Source organism: Lissotriton helveticus, chromosome 9 (genome assembly GCF_964261635.1).
Source record: "Lissotriton helveticus chromosome 9, aLisHel1.1, whole genome shotgun sequence".
NCBI classification, from domain to species: Eukaryota; Metazoa; Chordata; class Amphibia; order Caudata; family Salamandridae; genus Lissotriton; species Lissotriton helveticus.
In genome coordinates this window covers 520,967,770-520,995,433 of record NC_136070.1, presented here as the reverse complement: position 1 = coordinate 520,995,433, position 27,664 = coordinate 520,967,770, and the positions used below count along the sequence as shown (strand labels likewise).

At 42.0% G+C, this 27,664-nt stretch overlaps 1 protein-coding gene across 2 annotated transcripts in view; it reads left to right on the top strand.

Moving 5' to 3' along the window:
• Positions 1 to 27,664, top strand: part of SLC35F4 (solute carrier family 35 member F4) — a 536,946-nt gene that overhangs the window by 438,733 nt on the left and 70,549 nt on the right. For both annotated transcript variants that reach the window (XM_078662094.1, XM_078662095.1), the window contains exon 4: positions 6,584 to 6,803. In XM_078662094.1, coding sequence (XP_078518220.1) covers positions 6,584 to 6,803 — 220 coding nt within the window. The remainder of the gene's footprint in view (positions 1 to 6,583; positions 6,804 to 27,664) is intronic.

Sequence of the window (27,664 nt, the reverse complement as noted above, 5' to 3'; positions counted from 1 at the left end):
ACTTTCCATAGATTCATTGTAACTATTCATTAACTGCACAGGTGTTGTAAAAGTCAAACACATGATGTAAGCCACATAAAGCTTTTGGCATGTATGTGTGGGACCCAAACCCATGCGCCGAAAAGGAGCCATGGCAAATTGCTGGAATGTCCAATAAACAGATTTGACGATCAAATGCTAACTCTGACTTTGGGCTTGTCAGCTAGCACAGTTCCATGTGAAATCAAGGACCAGTTGCATATTGTTCAGATTCAACACATGTGACCTAAGCCCACTCGAATGTAGATTGAGTAACAAAGGCTCAAACTCTCTGATGCCAGAGAGGCTACAGGAGTTTGCATGTTGATAACTTGCACAATACTTAAAAGCATGACTCTTGTAATAATTTCATGCTTCTCAAAAACAAACTCCCAGTTTGTGTAAAGCTGTTTTAGGTGCTTTCCAGCCCGTAAAAGTTTGTGATTCAGCGTAGTTCACTTCTTCCTTCATTATTCTAAAGGTCAATTGCTATGAAGTGTATGTGTACCCGAGAATAAAAGCCTGCCTTTGTGTGTAAATCAGAGATAGATGACTATTTATGTTTTTAGACTCACCTTCCAATACTTTGTACAGATTTATTTTTCCCAATTATGATGAGATTCCATTTGCTGCTGTTTTAGACCATGGGGGGATTGATTTGCCCAGACTTATGGACCATACATTTTTTGCAACATGTTACCTATTTGAATATTTTCTGAAAAAATAAAAATATCAACAAAAAAAATAAACATTGTAATCCATTGCTGGTATACTTGAGCTGCAATTCTCCCTATAGTGCTATTTTGTCTTTGTTTTGTGTGGCTTAAAATCCAAAAACACTATTATAGTTCAAATTGACTTTGCAGTTTTCTGTCTGCATTGATGAAAATAATATACAGTGATGTCTGTGTCAGGTAACTTGCTGAATTTGGATTGCATTTCATTTTGTCCAAACCAGTGTTTGTGGCCTCAGTTCTGTGTATTTTAGCTTTCAGTCAATTATTTGGAAATTTGTATCTTCTCCAACTTGATGGCTAATAAAAATGTACACTTGAATTCAGTTATTGTTTAAGGCAGTGGTTCCGAACCTGTGGTCCGTGGGGCTTCTCAGGGGTTCACAACTGCTTAGAAAATTAAGTACTATTAAGAAATTAATACAATATATATAAACAAAGAAGAAAAATTAAAAATTGAAAATTTGAAAACATTCTCTAAGTGTGAAGAAATTTGAAATTGTTGACTAATAATTAAGTTGGTATCCTCAGAATGGTTAATGGGAGCAGAGCGAGTACATCAAATAGAATATAGTGTGGACGACGTCCTCAAAAGAATTTACAAAAGCTTCACCCTTCCCATTAAAATTATATATTCTTTTATATATGTGAATTAAATAAAATATTTCAGCATTTGTTTATTTGTTTGAGGAATGCTTTTGTGCTAGTTTCCACATTTTGGGGCCGATTCCGATGTCGAACGGACTCCGGTCCGTCTTACATCGGTCAGGAGCAGTAACCCACCGACCTGCTGTCGTGGGATACGGCCCTGCTAATACGATGCGACCGAACAGGGTTCGGTCACATTCATATACTTCACAATGCAGGCATGCATTCCGAGCGGAATGCATACCTGCATTGAGAAAAGCAGGGGTGCAGTTCATCCCTGCACCCTGCGACTGCCACCGGGTGCAGGGATCCACAGAGGGGCACCATAGGTGCCCCCAGGCTGCCATGCGGCAGCCTTGCACCCTGGGGGCCCTGCTGGGGTCCCCCAAAGACAGTTTCCGACTGCCTTTTCATGCCTGACAGACCGGCACGAAAAGACAGTGAAAAACTGCCATCGTACTCCCTCGGTCGTAAAGAGGCGACCGGGGGAGTACTGAAGGATTTCCAGATGGCAGACGGTCTCTCCGAGCCCGTTGTAGGCCATCCGGAAATTTGAGTCGGATTCCATTCCGACCTAGCCCATCGGAATGGCTCAGTCGGAATGGAATCCGGCCGGCACTGACCGAATCGGAATCGGCCCCTTTGTGTATTGTTTAAGGTTCAAATCATCAAAATTGCTTAGGCCATAGTCCCCTGTCTCTTGTTATTTCTCAGAAGGGTTTCCAACAATGATGTAAGAACCATCATGTGTCTTTTAATTGTCTAGTGGATTCACTATTTCACAGTACACTGTAGAACTGATTTTGGTTGCGAATCTGCATTCTGAATGTTACTCACACACAACTTTAGCAAGCTACTTTCATGGCTTGATACAGTAGCACATAGCATTTTAAGCAAGGTGCTTCTATTTCATGATTCCAAAAGCTAATATTTTCCCTAGGTTTAAATGTTTTTACATTTTCAGGTCTTTCAGTGCATTTGCATATTAAAAATTAACAGGAATGTATGTAAAATACTTTGCTTAAATTTACTGTTATCAATGCAAGGGACATATTTATATAAGCAGAAGCTGTGTTTCAGGTATTCATCAGCATAAAATGTATAAATGAAATGCTCATCTTCTGATAAATATTTCAGCATCGTGTATTTTCAACACTTTCCTAATAAAGTGAAATTAGAATATTTAATTTGTAGCCCAGGCAATGTCATTTGAATATCAAATGTTTGAAATGGTGTTAGTGATCCCTTATTCAATCCATATTATACATTGTATGATGTGACTTTGTTATACTACATGAGAAACAGCAAAACAGATTTAAAAACCTGTCTTTAATTTCTTTATAATAGGCAACTTGTGATACACCTAGTCATTATTATAAACTAATAATGTAGCTGCTCAACTGTATTAACTTATTACAGTGTGTTCTGACGTCACAATGCCTGCTGCCAGAACCAGAAGCAAGGAAAAAGCAGGTCAGGTCATGAAACATAATTGAAACTGCAGTTTAAAGAAAGAAAAATGAAACATGGCTTTTCTTTCTCCTGCACGGTTTTTGAGCAGAAAGGAGATATTTATGGTAACAGGTTTACTTTTACACTCTTCAGGTGATTATAGAACAGCTAGAATCTTTTTTCACATTTCTACACTTTCCGAGTTATTGTACGTATTTGTAAAAAAACTGACTAGTATAATATTGATTCTAATATTTTTTACAACAAATATCCAACAGCTTTTTTGATGTAATTATCTTGGTACTAGAGATTCTGTTTTTATTCATGTTTACAGTTCATATGAAAGAGCTATGCACCAAGGATTGTAGTGGTTTGTTGGAAAGTTGATGGTGTGATCATTTATTATAAGGAATAAAGTAACACAGTGGTACATGATTTGGATATTGCATGTGACCTCAGAGGTCCATAATCTTCAAAAGGAGCTAGGCCTTCTGCCTCGTTTCTCAATTTGGTCATGGAACACTGAGGTATCTTCCAATATCCATATAATGTATGTCAGGGGGTACTTTAGACAATCTATTATTAATTTTAATTGAGGGATATTTTTGTTATCAATATTTTCAGTCAGATGATATTCAGGCCTTGACATTCTGGTAAAATAATACCAACAATGGCATCCATGACTTTCAGTGCTTTAGCTCCAGCAAATACACCTTTCAGACTTGGATATGCACCATGAACCTAGAGCTCAGATCAACCAAAATGGAATTTGTGGTCATCAATGAAGGCACAATAAGACTAACATGTTAGTGTGACTATTCAACATGAACGTAATGGCTTATTTCCTTCCTTTTCCTCAAAGAATAGAGCCTAGGCTTCTTCAAAGACTCACACTTACCCTATGTGTGAATACCAAAGTCCAGAGAGTATGGTAAAAAAGGGCCTTCTCTACAGATTCAGTCCTTTCTTACCTCCCAGAAGCATTTGCTCTGCTGTTCACGTTGTGTCTCACATTAATGGAGGGAAGTGCCCAGAAAGCTAAACTCTGGTTCTATGTTCTGCATGCAGCTGCCTTTTTCATTGCTAATCAAACGAAATGTAACCACATCACCCCAACACTAAAGCAACTACACTAACTCCTCAAAAAATATATTTTTTATTTTGTATTTCCTTTCAAATTGTGCCTTATAAAGTCAGTAGCCCTGCACACTTAAAAGAACTATAGACAGATGTAAAAGAAACTTCCATCCTTAATGGAGAGTTGAAGTGGATATAAATCCAGTGTAACTAAGGCCATTATTGAATCATTTGTGAGTTACTTGTTTATTTATTTATTTGTTTGTTTATGTATTTATTTCATATTTTGTTGTCATACTCTGCATTTGTGTGTTTCATAAGTGAGTGTTGTATGCACTAGAAACCATGGTTAAGGGTCACGAGCCTTTCTTCTCATGTGAACAAATATTGAAATGCATAAGTATTTTTTGGGGAAAGGGAGCACTCTGCTGAGATGCCAAATACCAGTATTCCCAAGTGCATTCAAGTATATATCAGCGGTGGGTGAAGAATTCCACTCCGCCGGCGGAGTTTGTAAAGTTTTGCCCACTCAGCGTCCATGCTGAGTTCTGAAAAACTCAGTGAAGTGACGCAGAGCTGAGTTTCTTTTTTCTTGAGCAGCTCGCCAATGGTAAGTTTGTGAGAAAGAATAACAAGCTTGACCTCCTGGCGATATTTCTCATTGTGGGCGCTTGAATTGAGAATTATGCCATTCATGTTGAGGAAACTGCCAATCGAGTAGAATGTCTACTGGAGCAGCAAATGAAAAAGCAGTGCCATTCACGTTGATTTTACAGCAGAGGACAAATGCTGCGCGAGCAGCACAACTTAACAGACTCTGCCACTGGCGGAACTCTGTGGTGTGCTGCTGAGTTTTTCCTGGCAATTTGCGGAGTTCCGCGGATTAAAACTCTGCGAACTCTGCCTAGGCTTAGTATATATTTAAAATACATTGAGAAATTCAAATATTGTAAATAATTTCAAGCAAATAGCATTTCTTTTCACAACCAAGAGACACAGCTGCCTCAATGTCCATGAAAGTATATTATATAAAGGTATTTTGAATCAGTGTGATAGAAACAGAAACTGATCCACAGCCACTTTAGCTTTATTCCTGTAATCTATTCCTTCCTGCAAAGTACTTACATGGAGATATATTACCCCATTTCCCTTGGGACTACACAGTATCCCGACCCTACACCCTCTATGATGTAAAAAATACTTTTATCATTTTCTTTTTAGGGAAGAATCTTTTTTGAATACTGCAACATTGATATAATTAGGCAAAGATTCATCAACTTGGTTTGACCCTTAGATGCATACACATAGATCAGTCCCAGCCTGAAATATCTAAACATTCAACAGAAAATATTTTTAAGAACATACTGTCACTGTGCAAGCTAAAATTCTGGTTCTTGCCAAAAGGATTATCCTACAAATCTAGAAATTGTCAAAACATCTATTTATAGACTACTGTACTAATCTTTTCACTAATTAAGAAAGACACTTCTTTCATTTCAGAAGTGATGACATTAACCCCAACACCATATCGTCTAACTATTTACATACTTATGGCTAAAAGTGCATAATACATTTGGCTTGGCCTTCGGCATTCTTGGCAACCTAATTTCTACTTATATGACATCTTTAAAAACTAAAATGAAATGAAAATTGTCTTCTTTTATACCTCATTCATTCACCTGTTGAGACTAGAATACTTTAGAGTTTTATATTGTTAACTATCATAATATGTATTCCCCCATTTGGCCCATGCATATGCCATATGCTTAGATCCTATACTGTATAATCGTTTTTTTTGTATTTTTAATAAGTGGTATATTGCTACTAAAAAATGAAAACAACTTTGCTAAATCATTCAATTACAACTATAAAAACTCGAAAGTCGTCCACATGTACTTTTCTAAGTCATGTGAAATATTACAACAATTTCTGTGTACTGAACTTTTAAGTATGTAAATGATTATTTTATATGATGGAAGATTTCAAACTTTGTTTAATTGGTGAGGCACTATAAATCTCAAAATAAACCAAAGTATGACTCATTGTTAGGAAAACTATCCTCCAAGAGAAATATTTCTTTGCAGCAGTAAACTATGAATTTTAGCTTGAGCCAGATTTACAAGAATTTTATTTCCAATTTAATCTGCTCTTTCCTGGTTTAAAAAAACACATGTATGCTTGGGAATTATCTTTTTAAAACATGGCCTATGTTCTATTCTGAACATAGTATGCTATTCTAGTTTCTAACAGAATTGGAAGAGGCAAAAGTATCACAGCTCATTCAGCTAGGCAGTCCATTGCACACTGCATAACGGGCAGGGGGTGCATTTCGCTCTGCACAAAACTATACTGTGTTTAATATAGGAATTTTCTTGTGCAAAACTATACTGTGTTTTTTATTGGAATTTTATATTTCTACTCAGAAAAATGCCATTATAATTAGATTAATTAAAAAGAGAGAAAGGGATGTCAGCGAGCACATTACATTTTTTCATAATACAGTGAAGTAATGATACAGTGATGTATTTGCATAATGCAATCATTATCAATATATGTAATACATATGGCAGTGTGAACTCATTACATTCTGTAAGTATGCATTTTATTAATTGCCAAAATCAGAAATGAGTGTTTAAACTGTTTTATTCTCTTAGGGAATGCAGTCGTATTTTTGGTGAAGAAGGTCTGACGTTGAAACTATTTCTAAAACGAAGTGCTCCTTTTTCCATTCTTTGGACATTGACTAATTACCTATATTTGCTGGCTTTAAAGAAGTTGACAGCAACTGATGCCTCTGCTCTATTTTGTTGTAACAAAGCCTTTGTCTTCTTACTTTCTTGGATTGTGCTGAAAGACAAGTTCATGGGAGTAAGGGTAATGTACAACATTTCTTTTACAGTTCAAATGTATTTGTCATTTCATAATTATTGTTCTGTAAAATTATGTTATAGTTCTCTTTTGCAAAGTGTAACCGAATTTGTATCAGCATGGTTGAGAGTTCTTTTATCAACTTCAAAGTAAAGCTAGAGATGTAGATTTGTGTTGCATTTTGTTATCCTCTTTAAATAGATAACATTGGGTTCTTGTCTTTACACTTAAAGTCATATTATAATGTTAACAACAGTATAATGCAGTTTGTTTAAATATATTCTGAAGTAATAGTTCTTAATTCATTGTGTATACTGTATGATGGGTAAGTGAGACACATGGCTGTTTGGCTATATATTACAATGTATCTTTTACAGTCCTACACCTCAAGATCTCTCTAACAGCTGTTGACGCTAAATAGAGTTAGGGAAAGCTATACTAGAACACCCTATTTTATCTAAATGCCATAATTATATAATTTAGTATTATTGTTTTAATTACATTGGGTTTTCGCGTTGTAATCATTTGCATATGTCATGTAAAACATGCTCATGTTTGATTCAGCCAATTTGAAAAATGTAGCTACTTGTCAATCCCCAATGGCCAAAATAAAATCATTCTGTATGCATTTTAGAATCACACTGGTGCCATGATTACATGCTGGGAGTTAAAGTTTGATCTGTGTTTGAATTTCGAGCAGGGCGCTAATAAATCACAGTCACACTGCGTTCCCACTGATCAAATTTGGCAAAGTATATAGCAAAAAAGCAAAATATGTGTAATATAGTTTGTTAAACACAGATGGGTTTTCCATGTTCTACCTTATGTCTATTGTTAAAACTCTGAATAGTTGGTATTTACCACATGCCGTAATTGTATTCCTCCAGGGTAGTGGCATTTACTGGATGTGGTAAAGTCCCCACCCTATTCTGTACAATTTGTAATCAGCACCTAGATCTTTTAGGATTTGAAAAATAGACTACATGGCTGTGGGTTGATTTGAATTATCCACTTTCATCACATATAGTTTGTTGGCATACTGACCTGCCATTCAATATATGTTTTTGTTTGCTTTATATATTTTTTTTCTATAGAGCTGTAGTCATCCCTCATAATATTGTTCAATTTTGAATCCTTCGTAAAAAGCCCAGATAATTAATATTACCGGTTCTTGACCAATAACGAGAAACTTTCATGTTTTACTTATTACAAATATTCTGTAAAGAAGGACAAACAAATAAGAATGTAATAATTTAATACAGCAAAAACAGCCTCTACAATGCTAATTGGACCCATATTTCTTATTGATGTGGAGGGTAGGGAGTTTCCCATTTCTTGGAAGTACATGGTACCTTTTTGCTCAGGAACATCTTAATCTTATATGTCCCAGAGTAGCACTCACATTTTTGCAATTTTAAATGTATCAGAGGTGTCAGACCAGGAGCTTATCAACATTTCAAAAAGTGAGCTAGGGTATGTGGGGAAAATACATTTTTTCAGCCAGTCATAGTCAATTATGTGGCTGTGAACAAAAAATGTGTTACCCTAAATTCATCAACATTTTTCATTTCTCCCTGGATCACTTAGGGTTCCACTAAATGTACGTTGACCACTTAGGATTTTAACTGTTGGCCCATGGCAAAGTCAAAAATGTAGTTTAATTTTGAGTATAATTCATTTTTCATTACATTTGATGGCAGAGAATTACATATACACATAGCCAAAAAATTAACACTTAGATGGGGATGGTCAGAAATCTCAAAGATGAAGTCCAGATATTGGCCAACTGCTCTTGGGCCATGCTATTGAAAATAAATGTTTTTTTTTCTTTTGAGTAAGTCCAATAGAAAACACTTTACAAACAAAACCTCACTATTCAAATCTGACTAAAAACGATGCGCCTATGTTATTGTTATGTGTGTAATGTCATGTTGTGTTGTGTTATGTGATAGAGATTTGTAAGGCACATTAGTCACCCTGTAGGGTATCCAGGCACCTTAGAAAATGCAAACTGAGTTGGCCGAGTGGAGCCTAGCTGAACAGCGAGGTTGTTAGTTTCCTTCAGAATTCTAGGAGGGAGATGTCTGCTCTGAAGGGGAGATGGAGTTCGTTTCAGGTCTTGGGGGCAATGTGAGATAAAGGGTGCCATCCCATTTTATCAATCAATCAATCAAAAGTCATTTGTAGAGTGCACAGCTACCTCAATAGAGGTGTCCCGGTGCTGGAGGCGAGACTGAAGAAAAGGACATCCAGTTAGACTAAGCCTGACTAAAGAGCCAAGTGTTTAAGTCTTTCTTAAAACCCTGTTTTGTCTCTGGCAGGTGAAGATGGGTAGGCTGAGCATTCCAGAGCTTAGCCGTCCTAACCGGGAAGGCCACATTGTCGAGTTTTGACATATCTTTCAGTGTGGAGGAGTCACAAATGATTAGAACTCAGGGTCCGCTCCTGTTGGAATAAGCTGAGGCCCCTGATTGAGATAACATGGCCCTGTGCCACCTAAGGATCTAAAGGCAAAAGTCAGAGCCTCAAACTCTATCCTTTTGGCTACAGGGAGCCAGTGGGGCTGCCCCAGATGAGGAGAAATATGGTGATAGAAGGGCACCCGACGAATGATCCTCACCGCCGCATTCTGAATTATCTGCAATCTGTGAATAAGATAAGATAGAAGCCCCAAGTATAGACTACTGGCATACTCCACATAGGAGGTCACCAGAGCATGGACAATGATCTTGCGGCTCTCCTCTGGAAGAAAACGTAGTAGCTTCCTGATAGATCTTAACTTCATAAAGCAGGATGAAGAAATCTGCCGGATTAACGCCGTAAAAGAGAGATCGGTATCCAACCTGATTCCCAGATTTCTCACTGAGGTGACCAGAATTGGAGGCAGTTCAACTCCGCAGGCCACCAAAGATGAGATGAGAGAAGCGACGCCTGATTAAAGAACAGAACCTCAGTCTCATCTGCATTAAGTTTCAGATAATTACCATTCATCTAGTTAGAAATATCTTTCAGGTACTTCTAGAACTATTGGAAGGCTGTGACAAATAGTTCTCTAAAAGAAAACACCAGCTGTGTGTCATCAGCATAAGACACCACCTTCACGCCCCATAAGTAAATGAGAGTGGCCAAAGGGGCAAGATAAAGATTGAACAGCAGCGGGCTTCGGGCCGAGCCTTGTCGGACTCCGCACACCGGTGGTTTGGATGCGGATGAGAAAGGTCGAAGAAAGAATCGTTAAGAGTGGTCTTCTAGGTAAGACTAAAGCAAGGATAGCCCCATCCCCTGAAAGCTTAGGTGACCTAATCTCTTCAGCAGAGTCAGATGTGCTACTGTATCGAACTCTGCTGACATGTCTAAAAGTACTATTATGGCAGACGCGCTGCAGTGCAGCAATGCTCTCACTGTTTTCAGAAACGTCCAGTAATGCGGTCACCGTGCTGTATCCAGCTCGTAAGCCTGGTTGAGAGTCATGGAGCAAGCCATTGGCTTCTACAGACTCAACCAACTGTCGCTGTGCCAACTTCTCTAAACTTGTAGTGGGAGCTGACAGCAAAGAAACAGGTCTAAAATTGCTGAGCGCTCCTGGATCAGTGTTAGGCTTTTCAAGCAATAGCAGCAGAAACACCCGTTTCCAAGCTGCCAGAAATATGCCAGTTTTCAAAGAAGAGTTCCAAATCTGATTCAATATTAGGCTTAACCAAGAGGTCATCAATCTAAAAAATTGAGATGGACAAGGATTCCCTGGTGAACCAGAAAAATCCGACAGGCTTGTGCAGAGAGCAGGAGAGGAGTGAAAAGTACTGTCCAATGCTGCAGGAATGGTAAAAGATTTTACAATATTTCTTATGGGGAGTTCTCTGCACTCTCAATATGTCTTGTGAAATATTCCCTCATCTTAAGCCGCATCAATTTGCGGATTTTTTTCAGAGCCTCCTTATAAACACCTTTTGCTGCAGGTTGTAAGACTTTCTCCAGCAGCGCTCCACCCTCTTACGAGGCTCTTCTCTGCTCTATGTTCTGCCGAGAACCAAGGGTCTGAAGGTTTAGTCCTGTTAGCTGTGATTGTCTTTAAAGGGGTGATTGTATCTAAAGCATTCATGATCCATGTATTGAATCTAGATGAGTCACTATCTGGGTTGCCCGTCAGAAGTAGCAAAGCTGCTTCAAGGTCTCTACAAAAGAGACCTTAGGGCTGGCCCTAAGGTCTCTTTTGTAACTTTTCTCCAGTTCCTCCTTAATTCTGCAGATTTTCTGCGAATTGATATGCGAGCCTCAAAACTAAAACTGAAAGGGACAAGGAAGTGATCAGTCCACATCAGGCGGATAGGGTCCTCAGTTCTCAAACTTTGAATATTTCTGAAAATTAAGTCCAGTGGGTGGCCCGTACTATGAGTCGGTGAGGTTACAGACTGAGGGCCATATTATCAAAATTGGCGATAACATGATCGACGCTTTAGTGGTAGGAAACTGCTGCTAAAGCGGAGATAATGGGCTTGATAATATGCCTCTGTGAATTCCCATAGAATCCCAGGTGTGATGTCCTTCACACCAGAACCTGGGCTTCTATGGGAATTCACAAGGGCATATTATCAAGCCCCTTATCGTCGCTGTAGCCGCAGTTTCCTGCCGCTAAAGCGTCAATAATGTTATCGCCGTTCTTGATAATATGGCCCTGAGTGAGGTTAAGGCCACCGAAGGTCAAAGTTAGCTGAGAAGCCTGAAAGCAATTTGGGACATCAGCATGCAATTTAAAATCTCCCAGGACTGTAAAATTGGCGTACTGTAACGTTAACTGGGCAATTGCATCACATAGTTCAGGCGTATAGCTGTTAGGGCAATCCAGAGGCCTACAGAGCAACAAACCAGCAAAGGAGAATGACGGTGAGAGTTTTACACAAAAGAGTAAAGCCCTCAATATTACCAATTTGGTCCAACCTAGAGGTAGAAGCCTCCCAGGTGTTTTTCAGAACAATGGCAACACCTCCCCCCCACCCTATCTCCACCTCGGTTAGCGCACACCAACTGAACTTTTAGGGCACTGAATGTGGGGCATCTGGGAGAGGAATAGACTAGCTAATCAGAAGTACCTGGATGGGATGTAAAAGTGTATGCAGATGTTGCAGTAGGCTTTGCCAGGTTGAGGAGTTTGAAGGTAGTGCATTTCTGGATTGGGACCCAGTGGAGGTCTCTAAGGTGTTTAGAGATGTGAGCTTGTGGAGGAAGATGTTGAGTATGGGTCTGCAAGCTGTGTTTTAAACTACTTAGATTCTGTAGGAGAAGTTTGTGGAGATGCCTACGGGGCATTGCCATAATCTAGTATACTGGTGATGAGTGTGTGGGTTACCATCCTCCCGATCTTGAAGGTGTGGATGCACATTGCTGTTACTAAGTTGACTTGGGTAAAAATGGATATTTGGCAGTCTACTATGATGCCCAGTTTCTAGGGATGTTAGTGGGGATGGGTGCCGGTCGTAGGTCTACGGGCCACCAGGTCAGTAACCCTAGAGAGGTATATTTGCCAAACAGTAAGTGTGAGAGGCTGGCTCAGTATATGATGTACACTTATGTAAGTGGACACCATGAACTGATCCAGACAACCCTTATGGTAATTTTAGTGGGCTTAGATAACCTTAGAAGCTCACTAAGTGGTAGCTGTGTAGAGCAGCCTTCAGGCATAGTCCAGAAGGAGTGTAAAGCAGCTTGTTTCACTAGAACATAATCTTAAAGGTATAGATTAAATGAAAAAGAACCACACAAGGTATTTATAAAAATATGTATTTATTATAAGACACTCGCTAACACATACAGATATCTCCTACCCAGACGAGTACACAATGCACACAACATTTTGCAAAAGAAATACGTAAGTAGCACAGAATACACAGTGGTTCCCAGGGGGAGAACAAACCATATACTAAAATAGTGGTATGCGAACCACAACTCAAGTCAAGGAAATACCCAGAGGACGTAGAAGTGCTGGGGACCCAAGGAACCACCCAAGGTGAGTATCTAGGAGCCCCACGGAGGTCGTGTGCAGTGTGGGAACATGACAGTACCAATCAACGTGTTAGTGGCGGTTGCAATTTTAAAGAAAGAGGACCATTCCCAGTGGACCCTGAAGAAATCCTGTGGAAGTTGGAAGGTCACCCCACCGATGGACACCTTAGGAACCAGGGTAGGTAGCCAAATACCGGTCGGTAACGGCCGATTTCGGCCGTTACCGACCGGTATTTGGCTATTGAGATGTAGGGGGATGGAATCAGGGCAAATCGGTAATTTTACCGATTCGGTAAATATACCGGTCGTTAAATTTACCGACCGGTATTTTTACAGAATCGGTAAAATTGATATGTAGGTGGGACTCTTCTGAGTCCCACATGGCCTACAAAATCGGTATTTTACCATCAAATTCAATTTGATGGTAAAATACCGATTCAGGTGTGCATGCACATGTGTCCATGCACACCTGTGCCATATGACAGGCAGACCTGCCCTTAGGGCAGGTATGCCTGCCACATGGCCCCCGAACCTTTTTTGGGGGTGCTAGAGGGTGTCAAAGTGACACCCCCTGCACCCTTGTCAAAATCGGTATTTACCGATTCGGTAAATACCGTCCGGTAATGCCCCATTCATTCCTATGGGCTTCAAAGCCCATAGGAATGAATGGAGCATTACCGGTCGGTATTTACCAATTCGGTAAATACAGATATTTACCGATTCGGTAAATGGAACATCTGGATGTTCCTACATACCCCCCTTCTTATTTACCGATTCTTAATTACCGAATCGGTAAAATTCGGTAATTAAGAATCGGTAAATAAGTTTTACCTACATCTGGGCCCAGGATACCTCCACTAGGGAAGCCGGGTGCATAGGTGTGAAGTGGCATCGGAACCCACCGTTGAACCCAATGGAGGACTTCAGAAAGATGCTGCTGCTGGAGAAGGTGGAAGTGTCCGATGGAACCCAAAGGTGGATTCAAGATGCGAAGAACCTGCAAGTAGAGGGGACAGAGTCTATGTCACTCAGGAGTGACTAGGAGGCACAGTAGCAGAATGCCCACTGATGTCGGGTACTGCAGGAGAGCTGACAGTGACCTTCAAACTGCAGCATGTGGACCAGGCAACACTGTGGAAGTCCAAAAGCCATACACAAGCTGTCCCATGTCAGATGTTGAGAGTTGAGGGGTGGGTGTCCAGTGCGAGCACTAACAAGCCTCGGCTGCAGCCAACGTGGATGTTCAAGAAGGTGCAATGTCGGGACCAGCAAGGTTCAGGAGACTCACCACAATCAGGGGAGTCAGGGCAGGTCCTAAGCAATCAGAGGAGCTCAAAGAATTCAAATGTGACCCTCGATAGGACCCACAGGCTGGAGGCACTGGAGTCACAAGAGGATCTTGAGCAGCTTACCAAAGAAGCACTCCCACAGTGCAAACGATGTGGTGTGGTCGAAGATTCTGGTCACTGGAGGTGCTTGAGGTTGGGGCTACATGGAGACTGTACATCTTGATAGAAGGAAGCCAACAAGCATTTGCAACTGCAAGTTGACGCAGTGCACGGGAGTTCGGTTCCTGCGGCTCTGATGAGGGATACTGGCCTCAAACTTGGTGACAGGACAGGGCTGAGCCTTTCAGAGTCCGTGGAAGCCCAGGATCAGCAGATTGGTCAGCTTAGTTGCGGTGCCTGCAGATGCAGGAAGTGACTCCTTCACGTCAAGGAAGATTCCTTCAGGTATCTTGGATGTCCACAGGCCCTGCAAGGTTTCCTGTATGGAGAAAAGGCACAGACATGGCAGTAGATGAGCAGGGCGTAGAGATTAGGGGCAGCAGGAGTCTTGCTGGTTGCAGCCTTGACACAGTGCCCCTCTATATGTTATATGGCTCTCTCACTTACACAGGAGAATGGACTCCGAAGGCTATAGGGGTATCCTGCTCATGCAGGGACACCCTCACACTTAGAACCTGTCGCTCTGCCTTCAGGATTGGAAAACCCAGTAGTTACACATTGAATGTTTTCCCATGGGTGGCACAATACATGCTTTCAATCAATCAATCAATGCATTTATAGAGCGCGCTACTCACCCGTGAGGGTCTCAAGGCGCTGATGGGGGGGTGCTGCTACTGCTCGAATAGTCAGGTCTTGAGGTGTTTCCTGAAGGTGAGGTGGTCCTGGGTCAGTCGTAGGTGTGCAGGGAGGGAGTTCCATGTTTTGGCTGCCAGGTAGGAGAACGATCTTCCTCCGGTGGTGGATCTGTGAATCCGTGGGACGGTGGCGAGGGCGCGGCTGGCGGGTGGGAGTGTGGAACGAGAGGCGGTTGTTGAGGTATTCGGGGCCCATGTCGTGGAGTGCTTTGTGTGTGTGGGTGAGTAGCCTGAACGTGATCCTCTTGCTGACGGGGAGCCAGTGCAGGTTTCTCAGGTGGGCGGATATGTGGCTGTGGCGAGGGATGCCGAGGATAAGTTGTGCGGAGGCGTTCTGTATGCGTTATAGTCGTTTCTGGAGTTTGGCGGTGGTTCCTCCGTATAGGGCATTTCCGTAGTCCAGTCGGCTGGTGACGATCTTTCTGGTTTCGGTGGGGATCCACTTGAAGATTTTTCGGAGCATGCGCAGGGTGTTAAAGCAAGAGGACAAGATGGCGTTGACTTGCTTGGTCATTGAGAGGGAGGAGTCCAGGATGAATCCCAGGTTGCGAGCGTGGTCCGAGGGTGTCGACGCGGAGCCCAGTGCCGTGGGCCACCAGGAGTCGTCCCAGGCGGATGGGGATTGTCCGAGGACGAGGACTTCCGTCTTGTCTGAGTTCAGCTTCAGGTGGCTGAGCTTAATCCATTCTGCGACGTCTTTCATTCCTTTCTGGAGGTTGTTTTTGGTGGTGGCTGGGTCTTTGGTGAGAGAGAGTATCAGCTGGGTGTCGTCGACGTAGGAGATGATGTTGATGTTGTGTTTGCGTGCCCCCATGCTTTAGCCCATGGGGGACCCCTGGGGTACTTATGCCCTGGGTACCTTAATACCATATACTAGGGACTTATAAGGGTACCCCAAGTATCCAACCTGGGATGTACCTAAGTACTTACCATAACAATTATGGGGAGAAAGCAAAGAGACTGGGCTCCTGATTAGCAGGGTCCCCATTAGACTAGTCAGAAACAGCATAGCACAAGGCAAAAAGTGGGGGTAACCATAAAAGCAGAGAACCAGGTGCCCAGACAAGGGACACACTCCTGGTAAGGAACTAAAGAGGGGGAGGCATGACAGGAATGCTTGTGTGAGAGGTAGAACAGTGCAGAAATAAAGCTCTTAGAAGGTATGAACTTAGAAGCCAGTAAGCCTTTCTTTTAATGACTACACCCATTATGCTATGTTCAGTATATGTTTGGGTGGTACTGTGACTTTGGGGTTTGGGGCTTGGTGGTGTGCAAACTGCCAGAGATGCCTGCAGTTCAGAGGTTACATTTAAGAGGCTAGCTATGGTATGCACCCTTTCTAGAATGGGTGCCCCCTGTTGATTGTAAGGTTCCTTAGAGGGTGTCACCAAAGGCATTTTCACCTACTATCTTGGATATGTGTAATATTGAATAATATTTGTAATAAAGTACTTTCCTTTTTTATAAGGAAGTCACTTTCTAGACAATGGTTTATTAAGGGTTTATTGCAAGGTTGGTGGTCCTCCTGCAGCATCACCACTGCTGTGCTGGCAGGAGGACAACCAAGCCTTTGGTGCGCCTGCCCGCCAGATACTAAGTTGAATGCAAGGCATACTGGCTTTTCTGCGGTCGTCTCATGGCGGCGGCTGTATTAGGCTTATAGGAGAGCCTTAACAGCAGAACGCTGACATGACAGCACCTGTAGCACATTCCTGCACAATATGGAATGCACCATGTCATGCAGGCCACACCGTGCAGGAACGGGGATGCAATTCCAGAGGGGTCACAACATGTGCCCCGTCATGCACTCCCAGGCCCAGAAGTGGCAGGGGGCCCAGTTAAGGCCCCCTTAGTTGCATATCCGCCATGAAATTAGTGGTGGAAATGCAACTCTGAATATGCACGGTGGTACTGCAGCAGCGCCCCCAGCATATTCCTGCCCCTTTCCGCGACACCACCGGTATAGGATCCTGGATACCGGCAGACGTGGCAGTCCTGTGGCAGTCTGACCGCCACACTCGAAATATGGTGTGCGGACCCGCAGTGGTGGTGGTGGTCAGACTGCCACTGCCAGTACGGCGGTCCTAGGACCACTGAACTCTTAATAAGGCACTGAGCGTTGTTTTTTGCATTCCTCAAAGCTGCACCGCGAGCACATAACACCTCTGCTGATTAAGCCTTGGAACGCTCTGCTTCGCAACTCTGAGCGAGTCGAGTGCTATAAAGGAGTAGTTGGTTCTGAGTAAAAGAAAGATTTAGGCCTTACAGAATGGGTCACATCCTTCCCAACTAGTATCCTAATTTCTTACATTTAATATATGTATGGTTAAATTGCGTTATAATACCTCAACTTTAAAAAAATAACCTGAGAAAAAATGTACATAAAAAAACCATAGTTCATTCAATTAAAACCAAGAAAACCAATGAAATTTGCAACTTATAATGAACTCTACAATCAATGACTAGCACAACAGCTGCACAAGCCATAAATTAAACACCAAATGCAGTGCTCATGATCTTACCTTGAATTTGACAGATTCAATCAAAAATATTGTAAATAATCTTACAGGTTAGATTACTATCACATTAGCCTTAACACTATGAAAGAAATGGCTTCCTATGGCCGGGCACTATGGCTAACCCCCTAGGTATGCCTTTTGGCTGTTCTCAGTGAAGGTTGACTACAAGGCCTTAACCCAGGCCCCATGCCCAGACCACCAAGGCCATCACACCCTGCTGTGCATAGCAGTACACCACAGAACTAGGCAGTGTGATTTGTGACCTGAGCCAAGGTTTATGAACCTGTGAGATGGTCCAACATGGACTTGGGCTCTTGGACCTTGCTGGGGATTTGCAAGCCTTCCATCTGTATGCGGATGACACCTAGATTCACCTAATGGACAAGTTCACGAGTCCGAAATAGAACAATGGGGTTGCGGCTCCTGGATGGAGGTAGTGTCGTACGCCGATGATACGCAGATCTTACTGTCTCTCGCCAAGTCTGTCAGCTCCTCTGCCTCCAAGTTTAGACTCTGTATGGAGGCAGTCGCCCTCTGGATGATTAACAATTCACTGCGGCTAAATGGCGAAAAGACAGAGATCCTCGTATTCGGCGAGAAGGAAGACATCTGGTCGGCGGACTGGTGGCCTGAATCTCTGGGGACCTGTCCGGCTCCAACTCGGGCAGCACGAAATTTGGGGGTTATGATTGATCCCTCCCTTGACATGGCTCTTCAAGTAAGGCGGACCATCTCTACCTGCTGGGGCATCATTGCAATCTTGCGCAAAATTAAGTATTATCTATCTGTGCAAGCTCGGAAACAGACGGTCGTAGCTTTTGATAACATCTCGGCTCGACTATTGCAATGCTTTATATGCCGGGGCGAATAAAGGTCTGCTGCGAGGTCTCCAATCGGTGCAAAATGCTGCGGCGAAGTTTGTCCTGGACCTTCCGAAAAGGTCGTCTGCGACCGCTGCCAGGAAATCTTTGCACTGGCTCCCCATTGACGCCAGGATTTCATTTAAAGTGTTATGCCTGGTGTATGGTGCCTTAAACAAGAAGGAGATTGGAGGTATACAAAATCTCCTCTCCTCGTATTCTCCTGAGAGGAACCTTCGCTCCTCGTCGAAATTGCTCCTTACGGTGCCTCGGGTGCGCAGAGCTAAATGGGGAGGCAGAGCTTTTTCCAATCTTGCTCCAAGATGGTGGAATCTGGTCCCCCTGGAGATTAGGATCCTACCCTCAACTTGGCTCTTTGGTATAGCATACCCTTAGCTTTGGGTTTTAGCCTTTTTTTTCTTCTTTTTTGATTCTCTTTGGTAGGCGCCTTGATGCCTTCGGGCAAAGTTGCGCGTTTATAAGTTTACTTTCAATTCAATTCTCCTCGGTATACATGAAGGATTGCCTGCTCTACAAGAGGCCCGCATAAACCGCAGTGAAATCTGAGATCTTACAACTAGTCCAAGTTGCAGCCACAACATTACCATTCGACTAGTCAGCATCTGTACATCTTCAAGTCCATTTCGTCCTGTCATAGAAAGTGTGAAACTTCAGGGTCCTCCCTAACTGAACACAATATTGACCTGTAAAGAAAAGAAATGGTGCTGAACCTGCCAATACATGCATTGTCTAAGAGGGAGTAGAAGAAGTTAAATGTAAAGATCTCTATGACTATCGGTATTATAAGTAGTGCTAAAGTATCATAATTTGTCATCACAGAAACTTCCCTACGTTTTCTGGAAAAATTTGTGCAGGAAATGAAACGCAGTATTCAGAGTTTTGCCACTCCTAAAGGGGTAAAAACTTTGTGGTGTGGTGCCCCCATTTAAAGGTACCAAATTTGAATTTGAAGGTGGTATTAAACCCAGCAAATACCACAACTTGCAGTATCACTATTTATTGGACTTAGGAGAAATTTCCGTTACACACAAATTTCACATTATGCTTATTATGCAATGTGTCTTAATTCTGCTGCAACATTTTAACGCAGGAGCACAGGACCAATGCAATCTACCAAAACGTGAATGGCTATTGTTCACTGTACTTGTGTTTTTGTACTATTTTTTAAGGTGAAATGTGCTAGCATGTACAGTTAAATACCAGTTTGCCATTTCACATAATTTCATATAATTTTTGTGAATCTTCGTGCAATTATGCAAAAACAAATTTATGCAAATTAATTACTGGGTGCAGTATAACCTCCTGAAATATTAGGGCGCTGGGAATGACTCCCCTAGTGTTTTTTAATAAAGTCACTATCCACTTGTGATATTTTGATTTTTTTTTGCATGCAATTGTATTTATTTATTTTTATTTATTTATTTAATAGGTTTGTAGAGCACGCAGCTACCCAACAAGGTCTCCCGACGCTAGAGGCAGACAGTAGCAAGAGGCATAGCAACATTGCCAGGTGGCAGAATCAGACAGAGCAGTTAAAGAGTATGGTTTTTAAGTTCTTACGAAAAGTAAGCATTGAGTCCCAGTTTCTAAAAGCTACCAGAAGAGAGTTCCAGAGTTAAGGACCCAAAACGGAGAAAGAGCGCCCTTTAATACGAGCTCTGCAGAACCTAGGCGTGGTAAACAGTGCGAGGTTGGCGGATCCCAGCGATTGGGAAGGGACATACGGAGACCCCAGACCTTGGATATAAGAAAGGGCGAGGCTGTGTCTAGCTTTCAACATGAGGCATAAGGCCTTGAATTTAATCCGTTTCTCAAACTTCAGCCAGTGCAATTTGTGGAGCAAGGGAGAGATGGAAGCATGCCTCGGCTACCGGAAAAGAAGGCGGGCGGCAGCATTCTGGATAATCTGTAAGCGATGAATCAAGGCCTTATCAGCGCCCATAACAGTGTAATTGAGATATGAAAATGAACAAATGCTGCAGTTGTGATCCTCTAGGGAGTTCACCAAGCCACCTGCTTCAGAAGCCTATTAACTGTGTTTGTTATATTGCTGTCTTGAATTAATCATGACAATGAAACTCAGAATAGTTGGTCTTTGCAACAATGCATTTATGGAGCTTGAAAATCTGTTAACATCAGAGAGAGCTGGTACCTTCCAGAGTATCTTTTCATTTTTTACCCGAAGAATTTAATTCACTTTCCTTCACTGAATCCAACAATGGTAAAAGGTAATGATATTTTAGTGTGGCGTAAGATTGGGTAAAATCCATAATAACGTTTTACCTTTTAATTCCATCAGCAGTATTTTACTCCAGAGACCTTTTGACAAATGGCAAATGTTATTAAGTCACTGGCTAGTAGAATGATGCAGTCAATAAACCATAACAAAGTAAAAAAAAATATCCACAGTGTAGCTATTATGGTATTGATGTTAAACCCTTGTATTTTTTCAGAGTTTCCAAAGCGTTGCCTGTCATTCAGACCTCTGGCACCCATTTTAGACAAATGCTGTAAAAATATTATACATGTGTATTTTGTTTCAGCCTAATATGGATATATTGTTTTCCCTTGAATGTGTGCTTGAGCAATAGTCGTTGAATTATAGGATAATAAAAGTTGATCTGGGTCATAAATTGTTATGTAGATGATGTCTTACCCACTTGCTTCATTAAAGCTTTTTCTGGGGATGCTCTCTCACCCCTTTTCACCTTTGTTAATGTCTGCTCACTGAAGGCATCTTCCCAGAAGCTCCCAAAACAGGCAGGCTCTCCCACTCCTATTATTATTATTTATTGAATTTATAGGGCGCACAGCTACCGGAGGTTTCCCAGCACCAAAACGAACACATGTTTTAGAAGGTGCTGCTCTATTGGTTGAATAGCCAAGTTTTCAGATCCTTACGAAATTTGCAGTGGATGGTTTCGTGCCGGAGTTGGAGGGGGAGGGAGTTCCACAGTGAAGGAGCAAGACACACAAAGGATTTACCACCCATGCGAGCTTGTTTGATCCAGGGGACATTAAACTTAGCCAGGGACGAGGATCGAAGGAGGCGAGTAGGGAGGTAAGGGTGGACCAGGGCCCTGAGGTACTGAGGCGTTGTCCCAGATTTAATCCTGTGCATATAGCAAAGGGCTTTACATTTTGTGCGATTTTCTACTCTGAGCCAGTGTAGGTCACGGAGAGTTCCTGAAATGGGTGCCATTCTAGGTAATTGGCACAGTAACCTAGTCGCAGAATTCTGGATGACCTGCAGCTTACCCACTACATCTTTGTTAGCACCCAGGTAAAGTACGTTGCCATAGTACAGTCGGGATACAATTAGGGCCTGGATGACCCTTCTTTGTGTGGTCAAGGGCTGCATCCATAGTATTTTTTTTCAGTCATTTAAGAATGGTAAAGCATGTCGAGGGGACCTTGACTGCCTGCTGCCTCATAGAAAGTTTGTCATCTATGATAATTCCTAGGTTGCAGACTGATAACCAGGGTTTAGGAAGATCACCCATTTGAAGCGGCCAATGTTGGGGGCCCCGATGATCTTTATTTCGGCCGAGGACGAGGACCTCAGTTTTCCCACCGTTGAGCTACAACCGATTGGAAAGCAACCAGCCAGCTATCTTTTGTAGCCCTACCTGGAGCGATGACACATTAGATGTCTCCTTGGAGGACAAGGAGAAGATAAGCTGGGTGTCATCTGCATAAGAGAAAATTGTTAGCCCTGCTTCCTTAGCAATTGCGGCCAGAGGGCCAACATAGATGGTAAAGAGTAGCGGGCTCAGGATGGATCCCTGTGCTACTCCATAAGGGGAAGCATGGACCTTGGAACTAGCCAAAGGAGAGAAGACTTGGAAAGTCCTATCCAATAGGAAACTAGCCAACCATTTGAGTGCTGTTCCGACAATACCCCAAGACTGTAAAGTTTGTAGAAGGATTGTATGAGATACAGTGTCAAAAGCAGCACTCAAATCAAGCAGTATGAGTGCCATTGTTTCTCCCATGTCCAGACGCTTGCGGAGGGTTTCAGTAATGCCCAAGAGTGTGGATTCCGTGGAGTAGCCAGTTCTAAAACCTGATTGAGAAGCACTCCTAAAGAATCCTTCACTACCCCTGATGACTTTCCCAACTACCAACCCATCACTCACCTACCATTTATCAGCAAGATCATTGAAAATACAAGTCCAAGGTCATATCACTGCTAACCATCTCCAGCACCACTACAAGTGTAGCTTCAGATCATACTGCAGCATAGAGACCTCTACCTTATAATTCGTACATAGTGCCTTCTTAACCATAGATGAACATGACCTCTGCCTCTTGACTTCTGGACCTCTCAACTGCCTTTGACAGTGAACCGTCCCAGCCGTACACACACCATGGAGTCTTGATAGGAATTATTCAGCAATGTCTTTCACTGGGTCTTCTTCTACCTTTCCAACAAACACCAATGTGTTTATATGGGCACCTTCGCATCCCAAAAGATTCCTATCACTTGAGGAGTCCCCCAGGGTTCTATACTGTCTCCTATCATCTTCAACCTCTAGATAGAGCTGTTTGATGCTGTACTGACAAATAGCAATAGGACCAATTGATGGACAGAATGCTAAACAATATCATGCATTCACCCAGTACAGAGATCCGGGCCTAAATCCATCGTTTTTTTGGCTCCCATGCCATTTAAGTTTAGACCCAGCCATGTGAAAATCAGTCTTGACCCTGTTCCCCATGGGTACAGTCCAGCCCGAACTGCCAAGCCAGGTCCCCCTTGGACTATAAACTAAACAAGCATCCTAGAACTGGTTTCGGGGTTTCACGCCTCATCAGCCAGGCTAGCTTGAATCCTTTGGCATGGAGAGCACAGGACCCACGTCTGGGCATACCCGTCCCACTCGGGTGACAAATACAAAAAAGAAAAATTGATGGAAAGAATACTGAACAATGTTATACATTCACCCTAGTACAGAGATCTGGATTTAAATCCATAGTTTTTTGCTCCCCATACAATTCTAGTTTAAATCCAGCCATATGCTAATCAGTCTTGACCCTGTTCCCCCTTGGGAACAGTCCAGCCAGAACTGCCCAGCCATGTTCTCTCTGGACTAGAAGCAAGCATCCTAGGACCGCTACTCACAGATAGCAGCAGCAAGGTTCATCAATATTCTGATGATACACAACTCTACTTCAAACACTTCTCTTTCTTCAGAACATCAGATGCCTCAAACACTGCCTGCACATCAACCAGACCTAGATGTTCAGCACCCATCTAAGGCTCAACCCAACCAAGAGAGAAGTATCATTATTTGCCAAGAACAACAAACAAGAAATAGTACAAACCTGATTCAATGACATGAACCCATGAACCATGACAGCTTCAAACCCCATCCATGTATATATATATATATATATATATATATATATATATATATATATATATATATATATATATATATATATATATATATATATATATATATATATATATATATTCACTGAAAAAACATAGGTTTCACACCAGTTATAGTTAGGAATTAGCATTTAAAAAAACCTATTAAATTCACTGAAAAAACCATAGGGTTGACACCAGTTATAGTTAGCTGGAAATTTTACTGACATAAAACCATTGAAATTCCCGCGTTATAGTTAGTTGGACTCACTATAACTTGCGCGCCTGCAATGCACTGCTGATGACGTCACATATTACATCACTCATGACATGGTCAGTGACATCACTCATGACATCACTCATGACACCATCCAGTGAATGTGTGTCTTTCTGAAAAATAAATATGTTTTATATATGTATATGTAAAGGTCGATGGAAGAATAAATGTTTAAATAAGTGTCTTAATGGATGTTTTTTTTTTAAATTGATTGGTTAACTGGCTTATTAAGTGTATCTTACTGAATACATATATTAGCGAGTATTGTTTAAATATTTAAATGTTTGTATCAGTGTTTCACTTTGTGTATAAGTGGCTGCATGGGTTGGTGAGTAGCTACATGTGTGTGTATATGGGTTATTAGATTTTTTGTTAGTATCAGTATGAGTGTCTGTATGGTTTGGTGGGGATGTTACTTAGCACATAGATGCATCAATGACTGATTCACTGTTTGTATGTGTTTTGAAGACAGCATATGTGCAGGACTGTATGGGTGGATGAGTGTGTATATGTGTGTGTTAGTGAGTGAATGACTGTCTCACTAGTGTCTTTATCAGTAACTACATATGTTTTAATCTAGTATATGTGAGTATTGATGTATATAAGTGAGTATATGTGAGAGTGAGAGATTGAAAGAGTTCTTGTTTAAATAAGTATGTGTTTCTATAAGTGATTGTTTAAGAGAGTAAGTATGTGTAAGTTTCCTTAGAAGTAAGGTGGTAGTGTGTGTATAGCTGTATATGCAAATAAATGGATGTTCAATAGTTTATTTCCATGTGTGATTATGTGTGTGAGTAACTTTTGGATGACTGTCGGTGTGTAACAGGATGTATAGGTGTTTCACTACATATGATGAGTGAATATATGTATGAGTGACTATATAGAACTGTTGGTGAATGAGTGGATGTGTATATTTTTTTGAAAATGTTAGTTTCTATTTTTGAATATGTGTTTCAAGTGTTACATTACACTGAAAGGAGGTCTGTCACTCTGTCACAAGGATGGTGTCATCAGTGATGTCATGAGTGATGTCACTGACCATGTCATGAGTGATGTAATATGTGACGTCATCAGCAGTGCGTTGCAGGCGCGCAAGTTATAGTGAGTCCAACTAACTATAACGTGGGAATTTCAATGGTTTTATGTCAGTAAAATTTACAGCTAACTATAACTGGTGTCAAACCTATGTTTTTTTCAGTGAATTTAATAGGTTTTTCAAATGCTAATTCCTAACTATAACTGGTGTGAAACCTATGGTTTTTTCAGTGAATTTCATAGGTTTTTTAAATGCTAATTCCTAACTATATAAGGCCTGAAACCTATGTTTTTTTCAGTGAATTTCAAAGTTTTTTTTAATGCTAATTCCTAACTATATAAGACCTGAAAGCCCACCAGGAATCTCCAGTATGCGCCAGGGGACTGCATTGCAGAGAGGTGTAATGAAGCCACGCCCCTTTTTACACCTCTCTGCAACGCAGCCCCCGTGCATGGTTGAAGAGGGGGAACTAATTCCCCTTGCATACTGGGGGCCCCTGGGGGCCAACTAGCCCACCTGGAATCTCCAGTATGCGCCTGGGGGCTGCATTGCAGAGGTGTAATGAGGCTATGCCCCTTGTTACACCTCTCTGCAACGCAGCCCCCTGCCGCGTTTGCAGAGGGGGAACTAATTCCCCTTGCATACTGGGGGGTCCCTGGGGGCCAATTAGCCCACCAGGAGCCTCCAGTATGCGCCAGGGGGCTGCATTGCAGAGAGGTGTAATGAGGCCACACCCTTTTTTACACCTCTCTGCAACGCAGCCCCCGTGCATGTTTGAAGAGGGGAACTAATTCCCCTTGCATACTATGGGTCCTTGGGGGCCAACTAGCCCACCTGGAACCTCCAGTATGCGCCACGGGGCTGCATTGCACAGAGGTGTAATGAGGCTATGCCCCTTTTTACACCTCTCTGGAACGCAGGCCACTGGCGTGTTTGCAGAGGGGGGACTAATTCCCCTTGCATACTGGGTGTCCCTGGGTCATATCTGCCCAAACACTGATATTCCGAACGATTGAAAATGACTTTTCTTGAGAAACATTTGGATTTGGATTATCATGTCCTATACTTTGGAATTTTTGAAAGACTGACTTTGAGGATGCTATAAATTACTCAAGTCTGCCCGAATTGTGTGGGTAAAATTGATACCTAGTCACTTTGAATAAGAATGTACTTACGTCTCGTCTAACATTTTAAAGAAATATCTAGTTATATGACAACAGGATACCAACATAACTTGAAGGAAATAAGAACGCCCTGAAGAAGTTCTGTTGTACAGAACGAAACGTTTCGGCTGGCTGTGGTACATAAACTTAAGGAAAATAAAAGCATTTGAATATACACCAAGATTCAGCGCTTTAATAAGGACTCTGTGGTGATATGTATTGTGCAACTTGGAACCACACTATGTCACTGAGAATGTTCCTCGGCTAGTATTCTCTTGGAGACAGTTATTACCCTGGCCTCCACCTGCCTGCTGGGACGGCTCTCCTTTCCTTGCAATAAACTTCTTATAAAGAATTCCTTTCCTGTGTCCAGTATACATCCTTTCATTGGCGACTGAGGACGGGATTACCTACTCTACAACCCCTCCGAAATACTAAGAAGAACTATCTCCATCTGTGCCGTTTTTTTTCTCACCTTAAACCAAGAGCGCAAAACCGTGAGTACATTTTTAAATCAAATTGACAGAGATTCATACTGGAGAGCCGTACCCATTCGACGACAATTGCTTAAATAGTCTACTTCTTACTAGTAGCAATTACACTCAGAAAGAAAGAAAGAAAAAAACCAAAGAGAATCGATATATTTCTTCGAAAGGTTTCCCTGATCGATATATTTCTTCGAGAGGTTTCCCTGGTTTTAAAAAGCGCACGGAGTAAAAAAACCTTTCAGTTTTCAATTACTAAATGCGTTCTGTCTCTCACCGTGTCTCACGAAGTTGAAGGGACTTTCCGCTGACACTGCGTTCATGCTAATGATGACGTGGTCGAACCATGAGTGAATGATGTGACCATCTGCTACGCATTGTCTACCAATCAAAAACACGTCTTCACGCATTGACGTGCTTCGACTGTTCCGAGAAACCATTTGCTGATTTCCTTGCTTTGTTATGATCTCCATAGCAACCGACACCTACGAAGCTACAAGATACCAACCGAAACTACCACTGGACCGTTAGCTGCATGAAGTTACCAGTTTATAGGAACATTAATGTTCTTGCACATCTGATATTTAACTGATTCCCTCATACTTGACAGTGATAAAGCCACACGCACTAAGTCATTTGTCGCGCTGGTTGCCCTGACTACGCATCGGATCGGAGTTCTTCCCGTGAACAAATCGATCATAACACCGGATCGTTCCTATAACGCCGCGCTGACACACACAGCACCTACATGTGTTTGTCAAGCATTTCTTATTCATTTCGCAACGTTAATGTGCAGAGTTCGTTTACTTGAACAGTTCACAAGTTATGTGATTTCGTGCATTTTTCCACATAAGAAAAGACAGGATTTGCTATCCCACACTGCCATCTAGTGACAGAAGTTTGAACTAAACCTGAATTAAACATTTCTCTTTACAGTCCTTTACTTCTGTGATACACACACAATTTTTGCAGTGTATTACTTCTGTGAT